We start from the raw sequence: 22,536 nt of genomic DNA on the forward strand, positions 1-22,536 counted from the left end.
CTTCACGGGAAGATTTGACGGTTCGGAAAACCGCTAACGACTACGTTTTAATCCTAATTTAGCCTACCCTCGTGGTACGTCTCTTGCTCACTCGCTGGGCCGAATGCTTCCTTACGCGCCCGAACTGGCGATCACACAAACACGGACCTCGACGTATTGATCAGTTCGGAGTTGTTCTAGACGATCGAGGATGGAATACGTCACGGTGAACTCTTCAAACACAAACGCTGGTCTCGCGGTCTTTTTTTCGCGCTAAACGGCGACGAGCTAGTCGGCGGTGTAATTTCACGGCGGAATCCTGACTCGCCTACGTCGCCTCCTCTCTGAGGCTTCCAGGAAAGTTCTGGTCATTTGGAAACCTCTAATCGCCGTGTCCTCGCTAATCTCTATTTAGCACAGCACGGCACAGCACGACCTCGCGGTGCATCTCTTGCTTAATCGTCAGGATGGCTAGCCTGAACTGTAATTCCCTCGAGATCGGGATCTCGTTTTAAGGATGACGGTCGTGCTGCCGTATTTATCCGTTAGGAGCGGTTACAGACCAGTAAAGTCTGGAAGATTTGGATGATGGAAGGTTTTATAGACACCAAAGAGAAAGAAGCTTCTAATCTGGACAGTTTTTTATAAATAATGACCGTCTCTAACTGTGCCCTCGGTCTCCTGTCATGCTTTGGAGATGGATATGAGACTCAGTTCCTCAATCCCTCACTCCTACTTCACTTCCAGCTCCCCCCCCCCCCATCTCTTATTTATCCTGCTTTGTAATGATCTCATCGAGATACAAAGCGGCGACTCGGTCTGCGTGGTTCGTTAAATCCGTGCAGAGTCTCCCCGTGTGTGGTCGAGAGCCAGAGCCAATTCTCAGACCGTTACGTCAAACGCGGAACTTTTACCGCCGACATCGGATCCACAGAGCTGGCAGGCTTTGCTTACAGCCTCCCGCTGATGATTTAATGAAATCCAGCCTCGGTCACATTCCGTAGCTTCGCTTTATAGCGGTCGGGTTTAACGTCTGGTAAAGGAAGCTGCTCTAAGATCAGCTAGTTTTTGTGTCTATTTGTGGGATGAGGTCGACATTCTCACTCGGGTGATGACGCAGCGAAAGGGAGTCGACTCGCGTTCCTGGAACTAGCATTCTCTCCCCCTTCGAAGATAAACCGCAGACGAGCCGATCGACGTACGAATCGGCCACGATCGGATCGATGTAGGTGTTATGGTATTAACCGACGCTCCTCGGAGCCCCGCCTCCTTTCCTCCGCGCCAATCACGCGTCAGTAATCTCTTAGCCCGTGCTCTCGACTCGCCTCGAGAACGTTGCGAGTTCATTAGCGTGCTAGGTTTCACGTCAGTGCGTTTTTGACTCGGCTAACGTCGGTCGAGCGTATTCATTTGGTTTCGAAAGAGGAATCGATCGAGTCAAGGAATTCTAGGCCCTCTTCCACGCTCACACGTTCCATCAAGCTTGCCCGCGCGTATATACGGGGTTTTACGGTCGACACAGGCGTTCGGGACGAAACAAAGCTGCCGCTCGTCGGATTTAGAGTAGAAAAGTCGACACGCGTGTGACGCTCCCGTACGATTCGCTGTAACGTCTTCCTTCTAGAATTGTAGGACTTTTTGCAAGAGCCTGGCGTCCCCTACGTGTCCGGCAGGTCTGTAAAGTCCCGCTTTTCTAACCGGACCGATTTGACGACGGTTTTTAGACCCTGCGTTTCGCCGACACGTAATTCTCATACGCCGTCGTGAGGTCATTTAACGTAGCGCTTTACCGTCCGTCTCTACATATAAGAGAAGGCTGTTCTACTACTGTCACGGCTTTGTTTTTTTTTTCTCTCTGGGATGCGTTGACAGTTTTAGGAAACTTGCTAAAGCTAACATCTGTGGAGCGTATTTATCGCTCGTCACAGCTGAGGCGTGAGGGCTTCCCACTTCCCCGTCATGTTAAAATGCAGCTAAGCACCTCCTCATGTAACCCGCGGTCCCGATCCGCGTGGAACGTCGAGGCCTTCACGCCCGATGCCTGGGTTAACGTGCGGTCGTCTGCGTACGTGCCGACGACTGGATTAATACATATGTATGTGATGCAAACCCAGCGTTACAGCAAGTGGCGAACGTTTCAGAACGTTTCAAAGGATTACACGGTGACTCTTAAAAGGATTTCATTTATTTATTTATTTTTAAATACCCCGTTTGAATAACATGCAATACTACTCATTGCAAACAGGCATGAGAGTACCATCAAGTACTTTTTGTTTCCCCTCTCCAAATAAGACGAGCAAACTAACACAAGCATTTTAAAAAAAATGGTTCTTCCTTTATTTGTTTTTGTTTTTCAAGCCTTGATTTGTTCCATTCTGACCAATCAAATGCAAGATAAAATCCAATATCCATTGACCATCTTGTTAACCGAAAAGCATTTGAACGTGAGGCGAACGGTTTTCACCGCGAGTCGACTTCAAAGCGTCGGGGCTGACTCCGTCAGTAATTATCAGTGACGATCAACTTGATGCGAACCAAAAATCAGACTATTGGTCTGTATTTAAATCCCTGCTGTTAATCGTTACCACTTCCTGTTTGGGTATGGCGTGGTTTTAAAAAAAAACAAAAAAACAACGAGACGCGTGTTTATTTTCCCCCGTCACGACGACAAGGCAAGCCGGCCCGCTAACATCTCCCTGAAGACCGAACCCTCTGATCAATATCACACAGCGTTTAAACACCGCCGCTGCTTTCACACACACACACACACACACACGCGGCATAAAAGCAAAACGCAGCGGCAGCTCCAAGGTCAAGAGGCGGCGTTTGCGAGTGAAGAGGTCGATCAGAGGAAGGCGCGCCGAAGGCAGACCTCAGAGTGTTTGCAAACACACGCGATGCAGATTTGTGAATATTAAAGCGATCCGCTGCACCTGCACCTCTTGAATATTGTAAGGAAAATGAGGCAGAAGGGTGGAATCCATTCTCCACGCTCCTGCTGTAAGGAGATTATACGTGCGCGGGGAAAATCGCTCATTTGCCATTTTTGAAAAGAGGAACGATGTTAAACGCTCTAAAACACGGCAACGACGGCGCGGATTATCCCACGAATACAGAGACTCTCCGCATGGGTTTCTCCTAATTATAATAATAATATAATCTTTATGCTAAGCTACTATCTTTATATCATCAAGTTATGAGAAAGCAGAACCTTTTAGAAGGTCCCGCTCTGTCGAATAAGTAATGGAAGAACAGTCTTGTCCCACGACAGTTATCTATACTGGTTTGATTGGTTCCAGTGCAGGAGTTCTTAGGTTATGGGCGATATAGACGTAAAACTTTATCACGATATTCCATGGTATTTATTTATTTCTTTATTTATTTTTCAGTAACGATGCAAATAGTAACGTTTCAATACTTTTCCGATCTTTCCGGCCACCAGTCACGTCCGCTTGACGGCGGTCGGCGTTTTTCGCCCGAGGTAGCGGAACAGATCTGACGTGTTTCCACCCGTCGTCGATGCGAGTCTGTATCGTAGACGTGCGATCCGCGTCCGATCTTCTGTATCCGAGCCGCTGGTATGACGAAGGATTAATCCTCCCGCCGTGCGTAAACACGTCATCGACTATACCGTCGATCTCATCAAACCAGGTACATCTCGGAGAGTGCGATACGGTACACGCGGGCCTCGTGCGTATAATCGAACGTTTTTTTTTGCCACAGAGCTGTCGGATTCTCGAATCTGATTGGGCAGGAGGCGTGCGTCATCGTTATCTCTGTATAACGTAACCGCACGGCCCGGAAAGTAGTTCCGGCTCGAACACGATCGATGAGCTGGTATCGGTGCGCTCGGTCCGATACGTCGTCGCGTCTGTGGTAACGGCTCGTGCGCAGGGACTCGTACGGTGGACACCTAAGATGGCGATGTTCATTTTCTTTTTTCGTGTTGTTTTAATAAACACCTACTGCTGCATCTCGAGGCTGAAGAAGCGCTCACGTTCGGGCCGATCGGAGTTATTTGGACAGGGATGGTTAATGAAAGGGAGAATTTTAATGGAGAATCGATTGAATACCGAGTTGCTGATGGACTTCAGCGTGATGTGCGTCGGATTAATTGATCGTGCGGAGTACTTTTATCTGCGTGGTTTTTTTTTTTTTTTTTGGGTCCTCTCTTCTCACTCAGTCAAAGAACTAGTTTCCCGTTTAAGCCACGGGAGCTGGGATGAACAAAATGCCAGCACTTTTATCGAGGAAACGGACGATTGTGTATGTGTTGTTGTCATGGTGATGAATCGACCACGTCTGAAAGCTCCTAGCGTTTCTGTTTGCTGACAGAAAATCAGCTTAGGGGTTTTTTTTTTTTTTTTTCGCGATGGAAAAGTGAGTCACTGTTGGAGAACGGCTGCCGCACCGCGTGGGAGGTTTTTGAGAAACTTTTTTTTTTTTTTTTTTTTTTTTTTTAAATATATATAAAGAAGTTTAGGTAAATACTCAGGGGTTCTATGTGTATCTTTTGAGTGTTGAACCATTTAAGAAAAGAAATGGGAGTGAAGAGGGGGAGTTTTTCTAAACTGGTTTTAACACCTAATGAAATATGCATGTGTTGTGTTGCGAGACTCATTTCGAATATTCATGATTCCTCATCCTGTTAGGTGATATTAAGCTTTTAAATTCTGCTGGAGAAGAAATAAATATATATATATAACAGGTCTAAGTACAGACTTTTTTAAACAAATAGTTATGAATTAATTGGTGCCCTTCATAACTGAAGTGATTCCATACGTAGAGCTCGGGACTGCAGTATCGAAGACAACAACGCTGCAGTGTGAAAGTTCATACGGAGAATCCTCCACTTCCAGTTTAATCTCCTGCGGCCAACCTCTGAAATAAACGGCGAGGAAGACGGTCAGTGATTATAGATTGCGAAATAAGAGAGGAATGGAAATGTACACGAGAGAGCTGAAGGCACCTCGCTGGAAGTCGGGGAACACGAGCGAGTTTATGAAGTGTTTCTGCTCTTAGAAGATCCGAGCGAGATTCCACAGCGATTCACTTCGCCTTTTTATTACCTCAGTGAGAAGACAAACTGCTCCACGGTCGCCGCTGCTGCGCGCGGAGCCGTTATGAATAGAGCGTTCCGGCTTATTCAGGCACGTAGACGCTGCAGGGACTGACGGGAAGATTCGGTATTTAACACGAACACCAGTGTTCACCAAACACTAATATTAACCCAACACCAGTGTTCACCAAACACTAATATTAACCCAACACCAGAGTTCACCAACCACACACCAAATACTATTAGCCCAACGTCGTCCACCAACGGTACCACATCATCCACCCACAAGATGCAGGCCCTCTAACACTGGTCCATGTTATTAGTAAAAACGCTCGTCTCTCATCGAAACAACAGTAAAAGGCGGTGTTTAGCGTCGGCACCCTTTTTTTTTTTTTACAAACCGCAGCTCCAGGCCAATCAGAGCGGGCCTGTTTGCCTCGGGTCATGCACAGGTTCAACGCTCGTGCTCTCGGTCCTCCTTCGACCGCGCCTGTTTAAACGAAACGGAGTCAATTTGGAGCTCAAAGGAGGCGACGCTTTGCGAGACGAACGAAGGATGCGTGTCTCCTCCGGGTCATTTCCATCCAAATTGGAATGGACTGAACTGGAGAACGACGCTTTGTACTTGCTCATCCTCACTATGTTTAAGCATGAAGCTCTGCTGGGGTGGTCTTGTGTTTCATACAAACCTGTGTGTGTGTGGGTGAGTGAGACAGAGAGAGAGAGACAGAGAGAGAGAGAGAGTGAGTGTGTGTTGGTTCAGAGAAAACCAATTTTCTTCATGCTGCCTCATTTTTGAAGTAGCAAAGTGAACGCAGACGGTATTAAAGGAGCGGATGCTCGGAGACGCATCAGCGGAGCAGCAAAGCGGGTCGCGGTTTTCAGAGACCAGCTCTCTCAAGCGCGTGTCTTGAGGTTCGTGACGATGGAGCAGGGGAGTGCAGCCTACCCAGGCTCCCGCTTTCCCAGTGTGACATGGCCGTGTTTGAAAGATGGTTATAAAGCAAGTCACGCATTTTGAAATTTTTCTTTAGGGGTTGTTTGTTACGAGGTATAACAGTGTGGTTTGATTGTCATCAGCAGGGGAATACACATTTATAAACACACACACACACACACACACACACACACACACACAGTGTGTTGTGTACATTTGCATGAATAGCATATGCCAAAACCCCTCTTGATTCTGTTTTGGTTTGCTAATTACAATCCTTTCAGAGTTTCATCGAGTGTTCATGCTCGAGTGGACCGGCTGCGTGCCTGGAAACACTTCTCTCTCTCTCTCTCACACACACACACACACACACACACACACACACACACACACACTTGGAGAGCCTATATTCCACTATCATTACTCACAAAGCCGTGACATAGCCGCTAGCTGTTTACCCTGTCATTGATTAACAAGCCGACAATTATTGATTATTAACAGCGTAACGTCATGAATAATCACAAAGACGTAATAGCGATCTCTCATCTCAGAAAGAATTCTGTTTTCTTAAGATGCTGAAACACCCTGTGATATTCGGCACACGCTTCGAAACGTTCTCTGTTAAAAAGAGCGTAATTAGGCTCTCGAATGATTTCGAAGGCAGCATAAGGACCGGGGGGGGGGGGGGGTGTGGTGGTGTTTTTCTTCCTGATCCATTATTTTGGACGCATTTGAAAGACATTTCTACAATTCAGTCCAGATGAGCGTTTGATAAAAGTTTAAAAATACACATCAGAGCCATCACTCAGATTCATTTACTTTTCCCCGTCAAGATCATGATCGTTTCATAAATGTGATGGAATTTTGATGATTTAAAAATATTAATAAACAATGATGTGCTGGGGTTTTTTTTTCTTTTTCTTTAATAATCTCTTAGTCTCGGTGTTCGGTAATAAATAGTTCATTAACGTATCGTGAAGCTCATAAATGTGATTTTGACTCTCTCTCTCTCTCTCTCTCTCTCTCTCTCTCTCTCTCTCTCTCTCTGTCTTTTTTCTTCTCTTTTTCATGTCGTCCTTTCTGCCCGCGCTGGCTGTGTCTCATGAAGGTAAGAACACTTTCCTTGTTTATAATGATGGCCCGTATGTACAGTACTCGCTGTAACATTTATTCTACACGTTTACTCCTGCGCCTCTGTCGCCGGGTGTATTTCCTGTGTGCAGTCAGTAGGTGGCAGTGTGTCGTAATGCCAGCTTTGTGTTTCGGCTCACACCCATTTTGGAGTTTTGTTTTAGAAAAGACTACAGTTTCATCTCCCTGACTAACATAGTGTCCTATTTTCACTCTAATACTCCTCCTCACGGTAACCACCACCCCAACCACCCCCTAACCACCCTCTAACCACCCCCAAGTGCTCATTTTGTCTTCATTAATATTCATTGTTTGGCTTTTAAGCACCTGGGTTGTGCACATTGTCAGGAAAAACGTTCCACATGCAAATCTTTTTTTTGTGTGTTTGTTTGTTTGTTTGTTTGTTTGTTTTTAAAATTCTTTGTATCAAGTCAGCAATTATAACTCTGTACGCTCACTTAGCTTTATTTCAGCTTCACGTCTCGGCTCAGGTGCAGCTATAGTTTGTCACGAGTCCAAATCGTATTAAGCCTAATGTATTTATATTATATCTGTCTGTCTATCTGTCTATTTATCTGTCTCTCTCTCTCTCTCTCGGTGTGTGTATATGTGTGTATATATATACATATATATAGTTTAAACTGAGGAGACGTACTGTTTTAAGAGACAAAAATAAGGTCATTTTGAATTCAATGGCTGTAGCACGTCTCAAAAAAGTTGGGACGGGGCAACAAAAGCCTGGAAATGTAAGAGTTACTAAAAAGGAACAGCTGGAGGAACGTTTTGTAACTAATTTGGTTAATTGGTAACAGGTCAGTAAGATGATTGGGTATTAACAGAGGATCTTAGAGAGGCTCCAGGTGTTTTTAGATATTCGAATGAGAAGGAGTTCATTTGGATCGTCACATGTGTGAATGTAAAGGCAGTGTGTATGAACAGCATGACCCGACTGCACTGAGGTCAGTTCACCAGTGGTGTGTGTGTGTGTGTGTGTGTGTGTGTGTGTTTGTTTAATGGTCTCCCAGACTTGCTTTGCTGTCATATCCAATGTTCACACAGATAGAGACGAGACGCTGTTTCCGTACCTTCAAACACGTCTCTTAAAACAAAACCAAAAAAAAAACCGCACGGTGTCTGTCGGAGTTGCGGTCGAATTCTTTGAACTCGGGGCTTTTGAACTTTTCCAGTGTGCCGTGTTTTTGCGAATCGCGCACCCTTTGAGTCTCGGCTCTGATGAAGGCAAACAATCAGATCAGACTGGTTAAAAAAAAAAAATAGGTGAGCTTTTTTTTCCTTTCTTTCTTTCTTTCTTTCTTCCCCCCTTTCTGCCAGTGTGTCAACAGTACTGAGTACTGACAACTTAATCCCAGCATGGTTTTTATACTTAATTTTATGTCTGAAATAGATATATAGCTTTATGAGTTAGCAAACTTGACTTCTTTGTCATTCGGGTGATCTATACGTTTGTATTACATCTATATAGATTGGATAAATATTGATGGATTTATGCCGATATTAACTGTTAGACCATAGACAGATAAACAGACAGACAGATGGATAGACAGACAGACGGATGGATAGACAGATAGATGGATAGACGGACAGATGGATAGACAGACGGACAGATAGATAGACATATAGATGGATGGATAGATAGATAGACAGACAGATGGATAGATAGATAGACAGACAGATGGATAGATGGATAGGCAGATGGACAGACAGGCGGATGGATAGACAGACAGATGGATAGATAGATAAATAGATAGACGGACGGATAGATGGATAGACAGATGGACATAGATAGATAGACAGACAGATAGGTAGATAGACAGACAGATGGATAGATGGATAGGCAGATGGACAGACAGGCGGATGGATAGACAGACAGATGGATAGATAGATAAATAGATAGACGGACGGATAGATGGATAGACAGATGGACATAGATAGATAGACAGACAGATAGGTAGATAGACAGACAGATGGATAGATGGATAAATAGATAGACGGATGGATGGATGGATAGACAAATGGACAGATAGATAGACAGACAGACAGATAGACATAGATAGATAGACAGATAGACATAGATAGATAGACAGATAGACATAGATAGATGGACAGATAGACATAGATAGATGGACAGACAGATAGGCAGACACAGACAGATAGATAGATAGACAGACAGACAGATAGGTAGATAGACAGACAGATAGATAGACAGACAGATGGATAGATGGATAAATATATAGACGGATGGATGGATGGATAGACAAATGGACAGACAGATGGACAGATAGATAGATAGACAGACAGACAGATAGGTAGATCGACAGACAGACAGATAGATAGATAGATAAATAGATAGACGGATGGATGGATGGATAGACAGATGGATAGGCAGATAGACAGACAGATAGACATAGATAGATGGACAGATAGACATAGATAGATGGACAGACAGATAGGCAGACACAGACAGATAGATAGATAGATAGACAGACAGATAGGTAGATAGACAGATAGATAGATAGACAGACAGATGGATAGATGGATAAATATATAGACGGATGGATGGATGGATAGACAAATGGACAGACAGATGGACAGATGGATAGATAGACAGACAGACAGATAGGTAGATCGACAGACAGACAGATAGATAGACAGACAGATGGATAGATAGATAAATAGATAGACGGATGGATGGATGGATAGACAGATGGATAGGCAGATGGACAGACAGATGGACAGATAGATAGATAGACAGACAGATAGATAGACATAGATAGATGGACAGACAGATAGACAGACACAGACAGATAGAGAGAAAGACAGATGGATAGATAGATAGACAGAGAGATATTTCGATATCGATCTTTACATTATATAATAATATCACCTGCAAGATTTTTATTTTCTAGAATGACGTTAAGCACCCGAGTGGAAAACACTTGGTTGCAGTGCGTTTGTAGGAAGATAATCAGTGACCGCACGGTCACGAGTACCATACGGTTAATTGCTCAGCTCTAATAAATGGTCTCGGGTATGGTTTCTCTCACAAAGTAGCTCTGAGCGATTCCAGCTTTCTCTCTGATGTTTGCTTTAACGCGTTAACGCGCGCCACGCAGCGCCGTTCCTCCATCTGCTCTCGGTTAAAGCCGCGCTCGCTTCTGAGAAGCCGATCCTTCAGCAAACACACGGCGAGAGCGTGCCGTAACGCTCCCGCTCTTTCATCTCCCAGGCTTCACGTCAGGGCCGGGCCGTTGTTTATCCCGTGCACCGCCTCTCAGCGGGATTTCTTCCTTTCTGGCCGACGTTCATGCTCGTAAGGTAAAGTCGGTCCCAGATGGAATGTCTGACGGGCCGCACCGCAGGATTTATACGCCGCTAGCCCGTTTTGAAAATCTGGCACGTCACTTGTGTGTATGTGTGTATATGTAAATATGTGTGTGTGTGTGTATACACACATACATATATATATACGTACAATTGTGCCCAAAAGTTTACACACCCCTTACACAATCTGCTAAATCTTAATACTGTTAACAAAATAAAGAGGGATCATATGAACCCCATGTTTTATACTGAGTTCTGTCCTGAATAAGATATTTCACATAGTCCACAAGACACAATAATAACTGGATTTACACAAACGAACCAGTTCAAAAGTTTACACCCCCTTCTTTCATAATCCTGTGTGTCGTTACCTGGATGATCCACGACTGTGTTTATGTTCTGTGAGGGTTCTTCACGAGTCCCTTGATCGTCCTGAGCAGTTGACCCCTTTCCAACGGCGCCTATGTGATGTTCAGATCCGTCTTTTCACACCGAGGATGACTGAGGGACTCGTACACGACTATTACAAAAGGTGCGAACATTCACCGATGCTCGAGAAGGCGACACGATACATTAGAGCCGGGGGGGGGGGGGGGGGGGGGGGGGGGGGGTATATATAAATTATTATGTCTCAAAGAAGACAGAATTTACACCGATCATCCACATCTTTCAGGCAAGTTTTTATATGATAGTGTGTGTGTGTGTGTGTGTGTGTGTCCCATTCCCCACACTACAGGATGCTGTTATAAATGTTGGAGAGGTTTTTAGCGATAGGATTTTCCCACACCGAGGGATAACGTGAGAAGATTGGACGTCTCTTGCGATGATTGGGAATGAGAAAAGGGCGAACTGACCTTAAACTGGTCTTCCATTATCCTGTAGGCGTAAGTGTGTGTGTGTACGTGTCAAAGGAAGGAAGCAAACCTGCAATTTGCTTTTCAGTCCTTTTCAGCGAGTGTAAAACAGGATTGCTCTGGTAAAACGTCGTCATTTCCAGCCACAAATGAAACGCGCACGATTTCCCCCCATCGCGAGCGCTTAGCCATGCCGGCTACAACCGCAGGTTAGACAGCTGTGCCCGAAGGAATCTGCTCAATCTTAATACCGCTCACAAAATAAGAGAATTATTATCCTTTCTTTTTCTTTTTCATTCTGTACCGCCCTTCAGACGCTAAATAAGATAATTACGTGTCTCCTAGAAGACAGAATACTAACAGTTTACACCGGTGATCCTGTTTAAAAGTTTACACCCCCTCTCCCTGGCTCTTAATGTATCGTGTCGCCTTCTCGAGCATCGGTGAATGTTCGCACCTTTCGTAATAGTCGTGTACGAGTCCCTCAGTCGTCCTCGGTGTGAAAAGACGGATCTGAACATCACATAGGCGCCGATGGAAAGGGGTCAACTGCTCAGGACGAACAAGGGACTCGTGAAGAACCCTCACAGAGCATAAACACAGTCGTGGATCATCCAGGTAACGACACACAGGATTATGAAAGAAGGGGGTGTAAACTTTTGAACTGGTTCGCTTGTGTAAATCCAGTTATTATTGTGTCTTGTGGACTATGTGAAATATCTTATTCAGGACAGAACTCAGTATAAAACATGGGGTTCATATGATCCCTCTTTATTTTGTTAACAGTATTAAGATTTAGCAGATTGTGTAAGGGGTGTGTAAACTTTTGGGCAGAGCTGTAACCGTCACCCGGTCTCGTGTGCTACGTTCGAGTCGTAGCGCCGGCGCGACGTTTGGATTTCCGAGGACGTCGTGGACGGTCGAGACCCGGATTTTCCTTTCATCTCGGGAGCTTGACAGAGTAAACAAGACCTACATGCTCATTTTCTTTCTCCCTCACACACACGCTCACGCGCACACACACACTCGCACACACACACTCGCACACACTCACACGCATTCGCACGCACTGTAATGTAAACACACCTTGAGCGATTTAACCTTGTGAATGGAATCCTCCAGAGGAGCGCAGGTCGAGTTTAACGAGACCTGGTTGTGATCTGATGAGCTTACACACACACACACACACACACACACACACACACACACACACACACACACTAACTAACACAGCATACATACACACACACACACACACTAACACAGCATACACACTAACACACACACTAACACTGCATACTCACACACACACTAACACAGCATACACACTAACACTGCATACACACACTAACACAGCATACACACTAACACACACACTAACACTACATACACACACTTACATGCACACACACTAACAGTGCATACACACACACACACACAATACTCCACCTTTCCTCGTCATCTGTTTGTGCCTGACGATCACTCTGAGGCGTCCTGAGACAAACACTTGCGTTACGAGAGAGCAGTGTGTAGGGGTGTGTTTGTAAGAAGGACTGAAAGGTCCTCGTAACGACAGGGTTGAGTTAAACCTGCTCATTTAAAATAACCGCTTATTTTATTTCACAAAAACTCAACAGAGACCGAACGTTTCTATTCAGTTACTCGGAAGAAGATCCGGGTGCGGCGGTGATGTAGGCGTAGCATGAATTACTTACAGTAATCATAATGTCAATGGAACGTGTTTGTAGGAAGAGTGTGTGTGTGTGTGTGTGTGTGTGTGTGTGTGTGTGTGTGTGTGTGTGGGAGGTGTGTGTTTTGCCTGCAACATAAAGATCAGTACAGAGCGTTACAATCTGTAGAACAAGCAGATAAGCACATTCAGTGCTTCCTCGTTTGTTAAGGATTTAACATAACCCAAAGGAACAGGGTGTCTGTGTGTGTGTGTGTGTGTGTGTGTGTGTGTGTGTGTGTGTGTGTGTGTGGCATTTCGCAAAGCATTAGCAAGATGAAAGCGTCTCCGTGCATTTTTCACTTTGCTCAGTTTACAGTGATTAAAACGTTGTTGATTCAGTAACACACACACACACACACACACACACACACACACACACACACACACACACTGTACACTTGAGTGAAAAGGATCAAATGGTATTGAAAGCCCTGCTTTTTGGTTTTTCCTTGTGTTCACGTTTATTAAAAGTAAATTTAATTTTGATTCCTATTATATCTATTTTAAGTATTTTAGGTTGTTCATACGCTGCCGCTCAAAAGTTTACACGCTCATTTTATAATAGTAACGAAGTCATCAAAACTCTGGAGTAACACAAATGGAACTATGGGAATTATGACGTGATTAAAAAATCCAAAATAAATGTAAATAATTTAGTATTTTAGCGTCTTCAAAATACGCTTTTTTTTTTTTAAGACACGCTTTTTCGCCTAGAAATTTCCAGAAATGTATTCTTGGCGTTTTCTCATCCGATTTCTTCCCCAGGACTTTCCCCGAGACGCTTTTTAAACCGTATTAAAGGAGTTCACACCGACGCCGGACTCTCATCGGCTGCTTTTCGGGATATTTCGCTCCGAGTCGTCCGTGTAAACAAAGATTTGTTTTGTAAATAAAATGTCCGTTTTAGTATAATGAAAGAAACGAATACGTCGGCGCGATCATATTTTTGCCTACGACACCGATTTCCCACGTTTAATCACACGCCTTCAGATCGACGGCTTTTAAGATCACGAGAAGCGTTCCAGTCGAGTGTCCACAAACTTTTGACCCGCAGCGTACGTTTGAACCTGCTCGCTTTTAAGGAGCCGTCAGAACGAGCTCCGAAAGTCGGTCGAGTGGCTTATCCGCATCACCTCGCTGCACGCTAACGCTACGGTTTCTTTCCCTCCGTCACCTCACGCGTGGACGTGTTTCGAGATGCTTTTCAGCTCATCGTGCTTACACAGAGCGCTTATCCGAATCGTTCTCCTCTGACCTCGCGCGCTGTGTTTCGTTTCACGCAGCAACCCGTGCCGACTCTACCCACCTGTGCGCCTTTTGTTAGCGCGCAAAACGTATATTCTGTTATTTTTGTAAAGAATGAAACGGATAAGGAAGGAGTCGTGCGTATTTAAACCTCAGTTACATGCCGTGCGCTGAGGCATCACCATCTGGTCGAGGAAAACAGTAACAGCTGATAAGGGAATATAAACACAGTAAAACATTCATCATTAACACACATTAATTCAGCGCAGCGTGTTAGGATCACCCCCCACGTAGTTCATCGCAGTTGTCGGATAAACGTTCGTTTCTGTTACCGATCCACGGTCGTCGTCTTGATGCCCCGCCCCCCACCCTACAGCGATGCTGTTTCATCTCCCTCCAGTTGTCCTCGCCAGCAAGAAAGGAGCTTGTGATTGACTGTATCGATCCCTCGTTTGTTTGTTTGTTTGTTTTTTTTTTACCAGCTGAACGTTGGCTCACCGACAGAGTCCAGCTTCCTGCCGTCTCCAGTCCTGCGCCCGTGTAAAGAAAAAGGGGCTTGATGGAGGTGGAACACAGTAAAGCCCCTTCCAGTCAATTACACTGCTTAATTAATCAACACACAACTTTCTAACTTCTTTCTACCTGAGAGATTAAGGCTGCGTTTTTAATTAGAGCGTCTGTTCCTCCGGAGACGCGCTCGGCTCGTAAACGCCCCGCGCGATTGTTTTAGGGATCAGAGGACGGAGGGCGCTTTAAGAAGACGACGACGACGACGACGACGACGAGGGCGCCTCCTCCTCCTCCCACACTGCCTCTGATCCTCATTAGAGAGCAAATGCTAGCTCTGCGCTCTGCACCAAGCTTTGTGTTTCTCCGCATGGCTGTGTTTTTGATTGTCTCAGCGCTTTGGCAGAGAGGAGAGGCTCCAGTGGCTGATTGCCCAAATATTCATGTCCCTGATTGTCCTCCATTCAGTAATATACGGTGGGGCTCTGAAAAAAGATGCTGACGGCTCTTTCCGTCAAGTTTTTGCGTTCGTTATTCATTAAAATCGTCACAATATCGCAAAAACAAACACTTTTTTTTTTTTTTTTAACGATGACGCGGGGTTACCGTTACTACGTTTTCCAAACGTCCCAGAAACGAACTTCTCGTCAAAGCAATGTGGGCGTGGCTCAAAATTCAGGAAGGATGGAATTTGTTGCTTTTTTTTTTTCCTTTCTCCAGCAGACGCGGATAGCTAGTTTGTTATGTAAATTAGCTGAGAAGTTCTGTTCGTACATGCTTAAGTCTTCACTGATGATCCTAGCTAGCTTGCCAAAAATACGCCGATTTTCTGAAATCAAACTCCTTTTGATGCCGTGCTGTCCGTACAGGATTTCACTGTGTGTAGTTTATATATTTAATATATATCGTTACGAGCAAAAACGCTGCGACTTTTTTTTTTTGCAAAAACTTCTAGGCGAGTCGCCTGAATCGCAGTCGCACCGAATTGTTTTGTTGGTAAACGAAGACGTTTTTTTTAGCGTCGTACTCGCGTTCGAGTTTTGCTGTAGTCAAATCGGCGTCGCGACGACGTCACGCCACGCCATGCCACGTGTCTCCGCACAAATCTGTGGTCATTTTGAAATCCGCGCTCATTTCTGAGATGGTTCAATCCTGGAAGGACCGACCAAGGAGCTACTCAGACAATTCAAGGACACCATTTTGAGTATCAGCGTAAGATCTAGAAAGTTGTACATCTGGAATTTTCTCAGGACGGCGTGTTCGCGCAGGTCGCACTGTTTCATGTACGATTTTACACACACACACACACCCCTCTCCCCTCCCCAAAATATTTGCATTGTAGTCATCCTTTGCGTAAACAATATCTATATCTACCTGGTAAAGATCGTTCTTTTGATGTCTTTACAGACGTACAGATCCTCGCGATCTGTAAAACCCTTTTAAACAACACAGTTCAGGCATGTTTCAGCTTCTCTGATCTTTACAGTGTTGCGCTATGTTGTATTTTGGGAGCTGTGGGAAGTGGGACGCTTCATAAAGCCGGCTCTGGTCTTTACTCTCTCTCTCTCTCTCTCTGCGTGTGTGTGTGTGTGTGCGCGTGTGTGTGCAAACATCGCATCGAGGCGGCGTACAATAAAACACATCTATCCAACTTATGAGTGCCAGCTTAATAAAAAAGCTTTCTATTGACACTGAACTAATAACAGCTTTATTTCACAACCATCAGATTTGGGTCAGAATGAAAGTCGAAGATAAGCAGGAAGGATGTCTTGAGCTTCCAGGAAGGCTTTACAAAGCCTAAAATTTTAAAGAAATTTGACAAAGACTGCTTGTTCATAGTGCTCGGAGGTTTAATAATAATATCTGTAACGCTCTGAGGTTTCAGCTGTGTGTGTGTGTATATGTGTGTGTGTGTATATATATATATATATTTTTTTTCCTCTCCAGGAATGTATGTGAAAAGCTTGCCAATTAGGAAAATCATTCAAACACAGATGTGATCAGAGAAACTCAGTCTAGGGAGTAACGGTTCTCACGGTCACGTTGTGATGTACGTCACAAACGTTTAGTTAAGAGTGAATCATGACTAGGAAGGCTTTAAGGAAAACAGTCAAGCCACAAGAAGCGACGCGGAGAGTCAGAGATGCCGTTTTGTGTGCGATATAGAGTAGATATTTACATGTAGGACGCTGCGAGGTTTGCTTCATCGAGCAAGACGGAATCTTAAAGCGGCGCTCTGAACGTGGACGTTTTTAAAAAAAGAAATGAATAAAACAATCAGCGAACACCAAAGCGTTAAGTTGAGCGTTCCGTGTTAATGGCTGTGGCGTGTCGTAATGGTGATCGGACACCGCAGAGCTCGGAGTAAGAGCGTGTGTCCAGGTGGAAACGCTGTCGGATTCTTCCGGTTGTACGTCGTGCCCAGAACCGTCGGGCTCTGCGGTGGAAAAAGAAGCCGTGGGTCGCACGAGGACGTTTCTGCGGCTTGTTTTCACAGCCGGCTTTCACGTTTTTCACGTCCGGATTCTTCCGTCCGATCGGTCAGAAGGATTTGCTGTCTGTTACAAGAGCTCAGAGTAGCAAGAGACTTGTTTGGCGGACCCTCCGCGTAACCCAAGTCTAATGATAAACGGACCGAACGTGTCCTCGCCGGAGAAGGAGAAGGAGTCTCCAGTGTCGGCGCTTTGTCACTAATCACTCGGCCACAGGGAAAGTCTACGAATGCAAGGAGTTGAGCTTTTTGAGGTTTCCTCGCCGGTGTAGGAAAACGATCATCCGTGGAGCGGTACTAGCGTCACACCACCCTGTCGGGTTTTTCTTCGGGTCCTGCCGGAGTCCGTCTTTGTCTCGGAGCTCGGATTTCAAATAAACTCCCGTCTCCTCAGCCCGAGTTCATTTCTTCACTCCACTCATCCTGACCTGCTTCACGCTCTGATTCTTCTTAATTCCATTGTGTTAGCCTGTGTCATCTTTTATTTGCTTTCAGAAGAAGCAGGATATTAAAATCTGTCCGGACCATAAACCGGACGAATGGCGTCGAGAAAACAGTGCGTCTGTTTGTGAAAGTACAGTCCCAGAATAGTAATTAACCCACATCCAGTATAGGCTAATGTCTAGGCAGATGGAGAGAGAGAGAGAGAGAGAGAGAGAGAGAGCGAGCGAGCGCGAGAGCTGGACGGATACACAGGCGGATTATGAGGAACGTTTGAACATTATCTGGACAGCGTGAATAGGCATTAGTTGTACGTTTATGACAGTGTTTGTGGTGTTTTCTCCATCTCTCTACGCGTTACCGCAACAGTTGCGCCTCTGACTCCTAAAATAAACCTCGTGTTTGTGAGATGGAGTAACATGCGTCCTTCATTAGAGACCCTTGAGACGCTCATTACCGAAGGGCACATGGATGAATCCGCGGCATCAGGTTCCAACTGATGCTTCAGCCGAGAACGCATAAACAGGATAGGTAATAGTGTAAGAGTTCTATCTAGCTGTATGTAAGCGTTATTCTTTTTAAGATTTAGACTTAATGTGAGCTTGGAAAATCCCGCAAGATTCACAGCATCAGGCCAGAGATATGCCTCTGCATCTCTCTGGCCATTCAAGCCTCTCAGTGTTGCCAAGCAACCAGGAGCTAGGAAGGAGGTCATGAGGGCTGCTTTTGCCGCCCCCGCTGAGGGGAACGAGTAAGGGACAGTAAAGATTGGAGAGCTTCTCTCTTTGTCATGCTTCCGTAGGTGCACAATGGAAATTCTAGTGGCAGTCATTGAGTTTGCCAGTGGTAGGCGGTAAAAGTTTCCCAGTGGCAGGCGGTGGAAATTTCCCAGTATCGGGTTCCCAGTGGAAGGTTCTCCCAGTGGAAGGTTCCCGGTAGCTGTCAGTAGAAGGTTTTTGCAGTGGCAGTCTGTAGACGGTTCTCCCAGCGTCTGCTAGTGGAAGGTTGTCCTAGTGGCAGTCGCTAAAAGGTTCCCAGTGACGATCAGTGGACGGTTCTCCCGGTGGCAGTCAGTGGACGGTTCTCCCGGTGGCAGTCAGTGGGCGGTTCTCCCGGTGGCAGTCAGTGGGCGGTTCTCCCGGTGGCAGTCAGTGGGCGGTTCCCGGTGGCAGTCAGTGGGCGGTTCCCGGTGGCAGTCAGTGGATGGTTCCCGGTGGCAGTCAGTGGACGGTTCTCCCGGTGGCAGTCAGTGGGCGGTTCCCGGTGGCAGTCAGTGGACGGTTCCCGGTGGCAGTCAGTGGGCGGTTCCCGGTGGCAGTCAGTGGGCGGTTCCCGGTGGCAGTCAGTGGACGGTTCCCGGTGGCAGTCAGTGGGCGGTTCCCGGTGGCAGTCAGTGGGCGGTTCCCGGTGGCAGTCAGTGGGCGGTTCCCAGTGGCAGTCAGTGGGAGTTTCCTGGTTGCAGATTCTCCTATAAAAAGTTTCCAAATTGCATTCAGTTTTAGACCCATCAGTATACAATCCCAGTGAAAGTGAGTGAGAATTAACCGCAGCCCACCCTCCATCTGCTCCCTTTCTCAAAATGGATATCGCTGGAAGTCCATCTCCAGTATAAACAGACACATATTCCATCAAACGGAAATGAATGAACAGACGTGGCGTTTACTTTCTAATCAGCGCTTGTGCAAGTTTTCTTGCTACAGTGATTCGTATTTTTCACAGAATGCGTAAATATTAACAACGACAATAAACAGTGTTATTGTCACGACTCTTGACATCATGGTATATTGTATAGCAAGTTAATTAGCACATGCTAAGTGTATGGCGGCGAGTTTCACTCGAGCACAGGGCCTGTACGCATGCTTCTCTGAAAGAGATCTCTGCCTCGTCGCTCCAAGTTGTTTTTGTTCCTTTTCGGGAGGATCGCCTCTGTTGGAGGTCTTATTTGTTTCCTGAATGAGTAATATGCCAAGCTCATGGCTGGAACGAGGCTGCTGAGAGGGGGGCCTTGTTTCTGAACTCTTCCAGGGCGGGCCGTCTGACTGCGTAGCCTGCACTTCCTCATTTCCATACAGCTGCTCCAGAGCGACAATCCCTGCCGACTTCGCAGGCTGCCTTTCCCCGAGTGTAGGAGTGGCCCAGCGCGTTCCCGACGGGTGCAGCTCGTGAATCCGTGGCATCTGTTTAAGCCGTGTTTAACACCACACAGCCTGCCGTTTCTAACAAACACCAGTACAAGTCGTACACAACGTCATTCTAACCTTCAAACCGTTTACTTAAATCATCGTGAAGACAAACGGACCAGGAGAAGATTCCAGAAACGTCAGCAATCGGATTAGCGCGCGACACCGTGGGACAGATGCTTCAGGCTTAAACGCTTCACGTGACGTCAGCACAGCTGTCAGCTTGCTAGTAGATTCGGCTCTCGGATGTAATCGCACAAATTAATAGTTCACCTAGCGTGATAACAAACCTGGATAGTGGTATAAGTTTGTTCGTTTTAGCTGAGCGCGATGGCTAATCATTCGGTTTTTTTCCCCCGTCTACCTGTTTTGAATTTGCACAGAATAAATGTTCCTTCCTCTGATAGAAGAATGGAAATTGTCTGGGTTACGTCCTAAGTTGCAAACGACCAAACAAATGAGTACGACGGGCAGGTACACTGCTTCAGCTCGCTATTATTCGGTATGGAAGGGCAGTTTGGGTTGAAACCACGGGAAGTGTCGAGTCATCGTGGTAGCGTTTAATGCTAATCTAACCCGCCTTTCCCAGTCGGTAAATTCAGTGTGAGACACACACACACTGCACTGCTTGAACGCGTTGTTCAGTAGAGCAGCAGGTAGTTTAGAATGTCGGTGTAAACCGTTTTGTTGTTTATAAACAGAGGACGTGATTGAAACGTCACGAGCGCGTTCCAGTTCCTTTACGACGGTGTGCGCTCGCCATCTTGTCGCTCTTCAGAGCGTTTCCCGCGTCTTGTTGAAACGCAACCGTCGCGTGTTGGTTTTCGTGTTCACCGAGATGGTTTTCCGCGTCTCAGACGTACGCCAGAGCGTCTTCGCCATCAGACGAACTTTCATCAGGACGATCCTGCCGGAGTCTTGCTTACAGATCTGACGAGAGAACCCTCATCTAGAAAATTGCCTGTAATCACCGCACTTCTGTCTTATTGTCTCTCGCTCACACGGCCCCTCTACGACTACCACTCTCACCCCCGGCCTCTGTTTTCCTCTACATCTCTTCCCCTTTCTCCGTGTCCCTCCCTCCCGTTCACTCGTAGCCGCGGATTTGAACTCCTCTTAAGAGCCGCAATTAAGGCGACGTTTAAGTTCAACGCGCCCGCACGACATCTTCAGCGTGACTAGCCGAACGCGGCGCGATTTTAACTCCAGAGCAAGGGCACGCGCCGCTTTATGGAGACGAGCGTCAGCGCGGGTTTGATTTAGACACCCTTTCAGGAGTTGGCAAATTATACCCAAAACACGGCGATGAATTTAAATACCAGTGAGATCATAGCCCGGTTTTTTCCGAAAACGCTGCGAAACACGCTCGAGCGCGTTCCTGTAATCAGTTACGCAATGCCTATTTAAGGTGCTCTTATCCTGGGCGATTTCGAGCATCTGTGAAGGTTTTTGTTCTTATTCGGAAATTCTTCTTAAACGTGGAGACCATTTTGCGACCTGATTTCGTTAACGTTTTGGCCGGTTTATTTATTGAAAGCAGTAACTCGGCTAGAAACGAAGTGAGACGCTTGAAGCGAGGTTATTTGCCGGCTGACTGTAGAGCCGGGGTTGCCAGGTCTGGAAAACACACTTACAGCCAAACTGCATCTCAAAAACCGCACAGAAAGACCCGAAACTAGCTCAAAACATTCATGGAGACTCTTTTTTTTTTCTTTTTTCTTTCCTTTTTTCTCTCTCAGCATTTGCATGGGAAACAAGTTCACCATGGTGCGCACGCATTTCTAATTCGCGCTCTCTGAAGTACACCTTTCCGCTCTCACCGGTTTGGGATATTCGGGACATTTAAAAAGCTTTTTCTACCCGTTACGTTGTTCTATAGCTAGCCCAATTTGTCGTACAAGCCCGACTCTTGGTTCGGGTTGGACGGTCGCACTTTTTTTTAATTTGTGCAGTCATTATTCGTATTCAAGAATTCCGAATATAAGAAATAGCGTATAAAAAAATGCATATCGTGTAGGTCATGCTAAGAAAATGAAACAGCTTAACATTTAGTAACGCTCCACAGTCAGTATGTAAACAGTGTAACACTTTATAAGGAATAATGGCGTTTTATTCAACGCAAAACGTCGCCGCTCGTATGGAAACTCGCCCATCTTGGACAATCTCTCCTTAAACGTGTTGCTCGTCACTGCACCGGCGTCGATCCTCGCCAATTTCCTACGCGTCGTATTACCGGCTTAAACCTTTCTCATGGCGAGTGATTTTTCACGTCTGTCGTTTGTGTTCGCTCTCTGTCATTAGCGACTCCTTGTGTTTCCTGGCACTCGGAAGACGATGAGAAATCCACGTTCGGTGTCGTCAGTTGACAAGCCGACAACGCTAGACGGGAAAGACGGTATCTCGGCGTCGCTGGTGTCTTTGCGTGACGAGAATATTACAGGGTAGATATTTGGCGCTCTCGCGGTTCGTGGATTGGCCGAGTGTTTATGAGAAACGCTAGAGAGAGAGAGAGAGAGAGAGAGAGAGAGAGAGACGGACGCTGTGAACCTGTTCCAGGAGCAGCAGCTGCGGTGTCTCAGCACATCAGCCATGGAGCTCAGGGTGTGTTTCAGAGACTCGAGTACATCGAGAGCAACAA

At 46.0% G+C, this 22,536-nt stretch overlaps 2 protein-coding genes across 3 annotated transcripts in view; both read left to right on the forward strand.

Moving 5' to 3' along the window:
* The window catches only part of LOC128604302 (cilia- and flagella-associated protein 251-like), a 90,399-nt gene that overhangs the window by 54,498 nt on the left and 13,365 nt on the right, over positions 1-22,536 (forward strand). The window contains exon 4 of one of the 2 annotated variants that reach the window (XM_053619334.1): positions 4,766-5,162. The exons of the other annotated variant lie outside the window; for it this stretch is intronic. Coding sequence (XP_053475309.1) covers positions 4,766-4,843 — 78 coding nt within the window. The 3' untranslated portion in view covers positions 4,844-5,162. Of the gene's footprint in view, positions 1-4,765; positions 5,163-22,536 lie in introns of those variants that run through there. 2 annotated transcript variants of the gene reach the window in all.
* The window catches only part of LOC128604299 (F-box/WD repeat-containing protein 7), a 55,422-nt gene continuing 44,099 nt past the window's right edge, over positions 11,214-22,536 (forward strand). Inside the window, exon 1 of the mRNA XM_053619330.1 lies at positions 11,214-11,346. The gene's annotated coding sequence lies outside the window, so the exon portion shown is untranslated. The remainder of the gene's footprint in view (positions 11,347-22,536) is intronic.

This window comes from Ictalurus furcatus, chromosome 29, assembly GCF_023375685.1.
Source record: "Ictalurus furcatus strain D&B chromosome 29, Billie_1.0, whole genome shotgun sequence".
Lineage (NCBI taxonomy): Eukaryota > Metazoa > Chordata > Actinopteri > Siluriformes > Ictaluridae > Ictalurus > Ictalurus furcatus.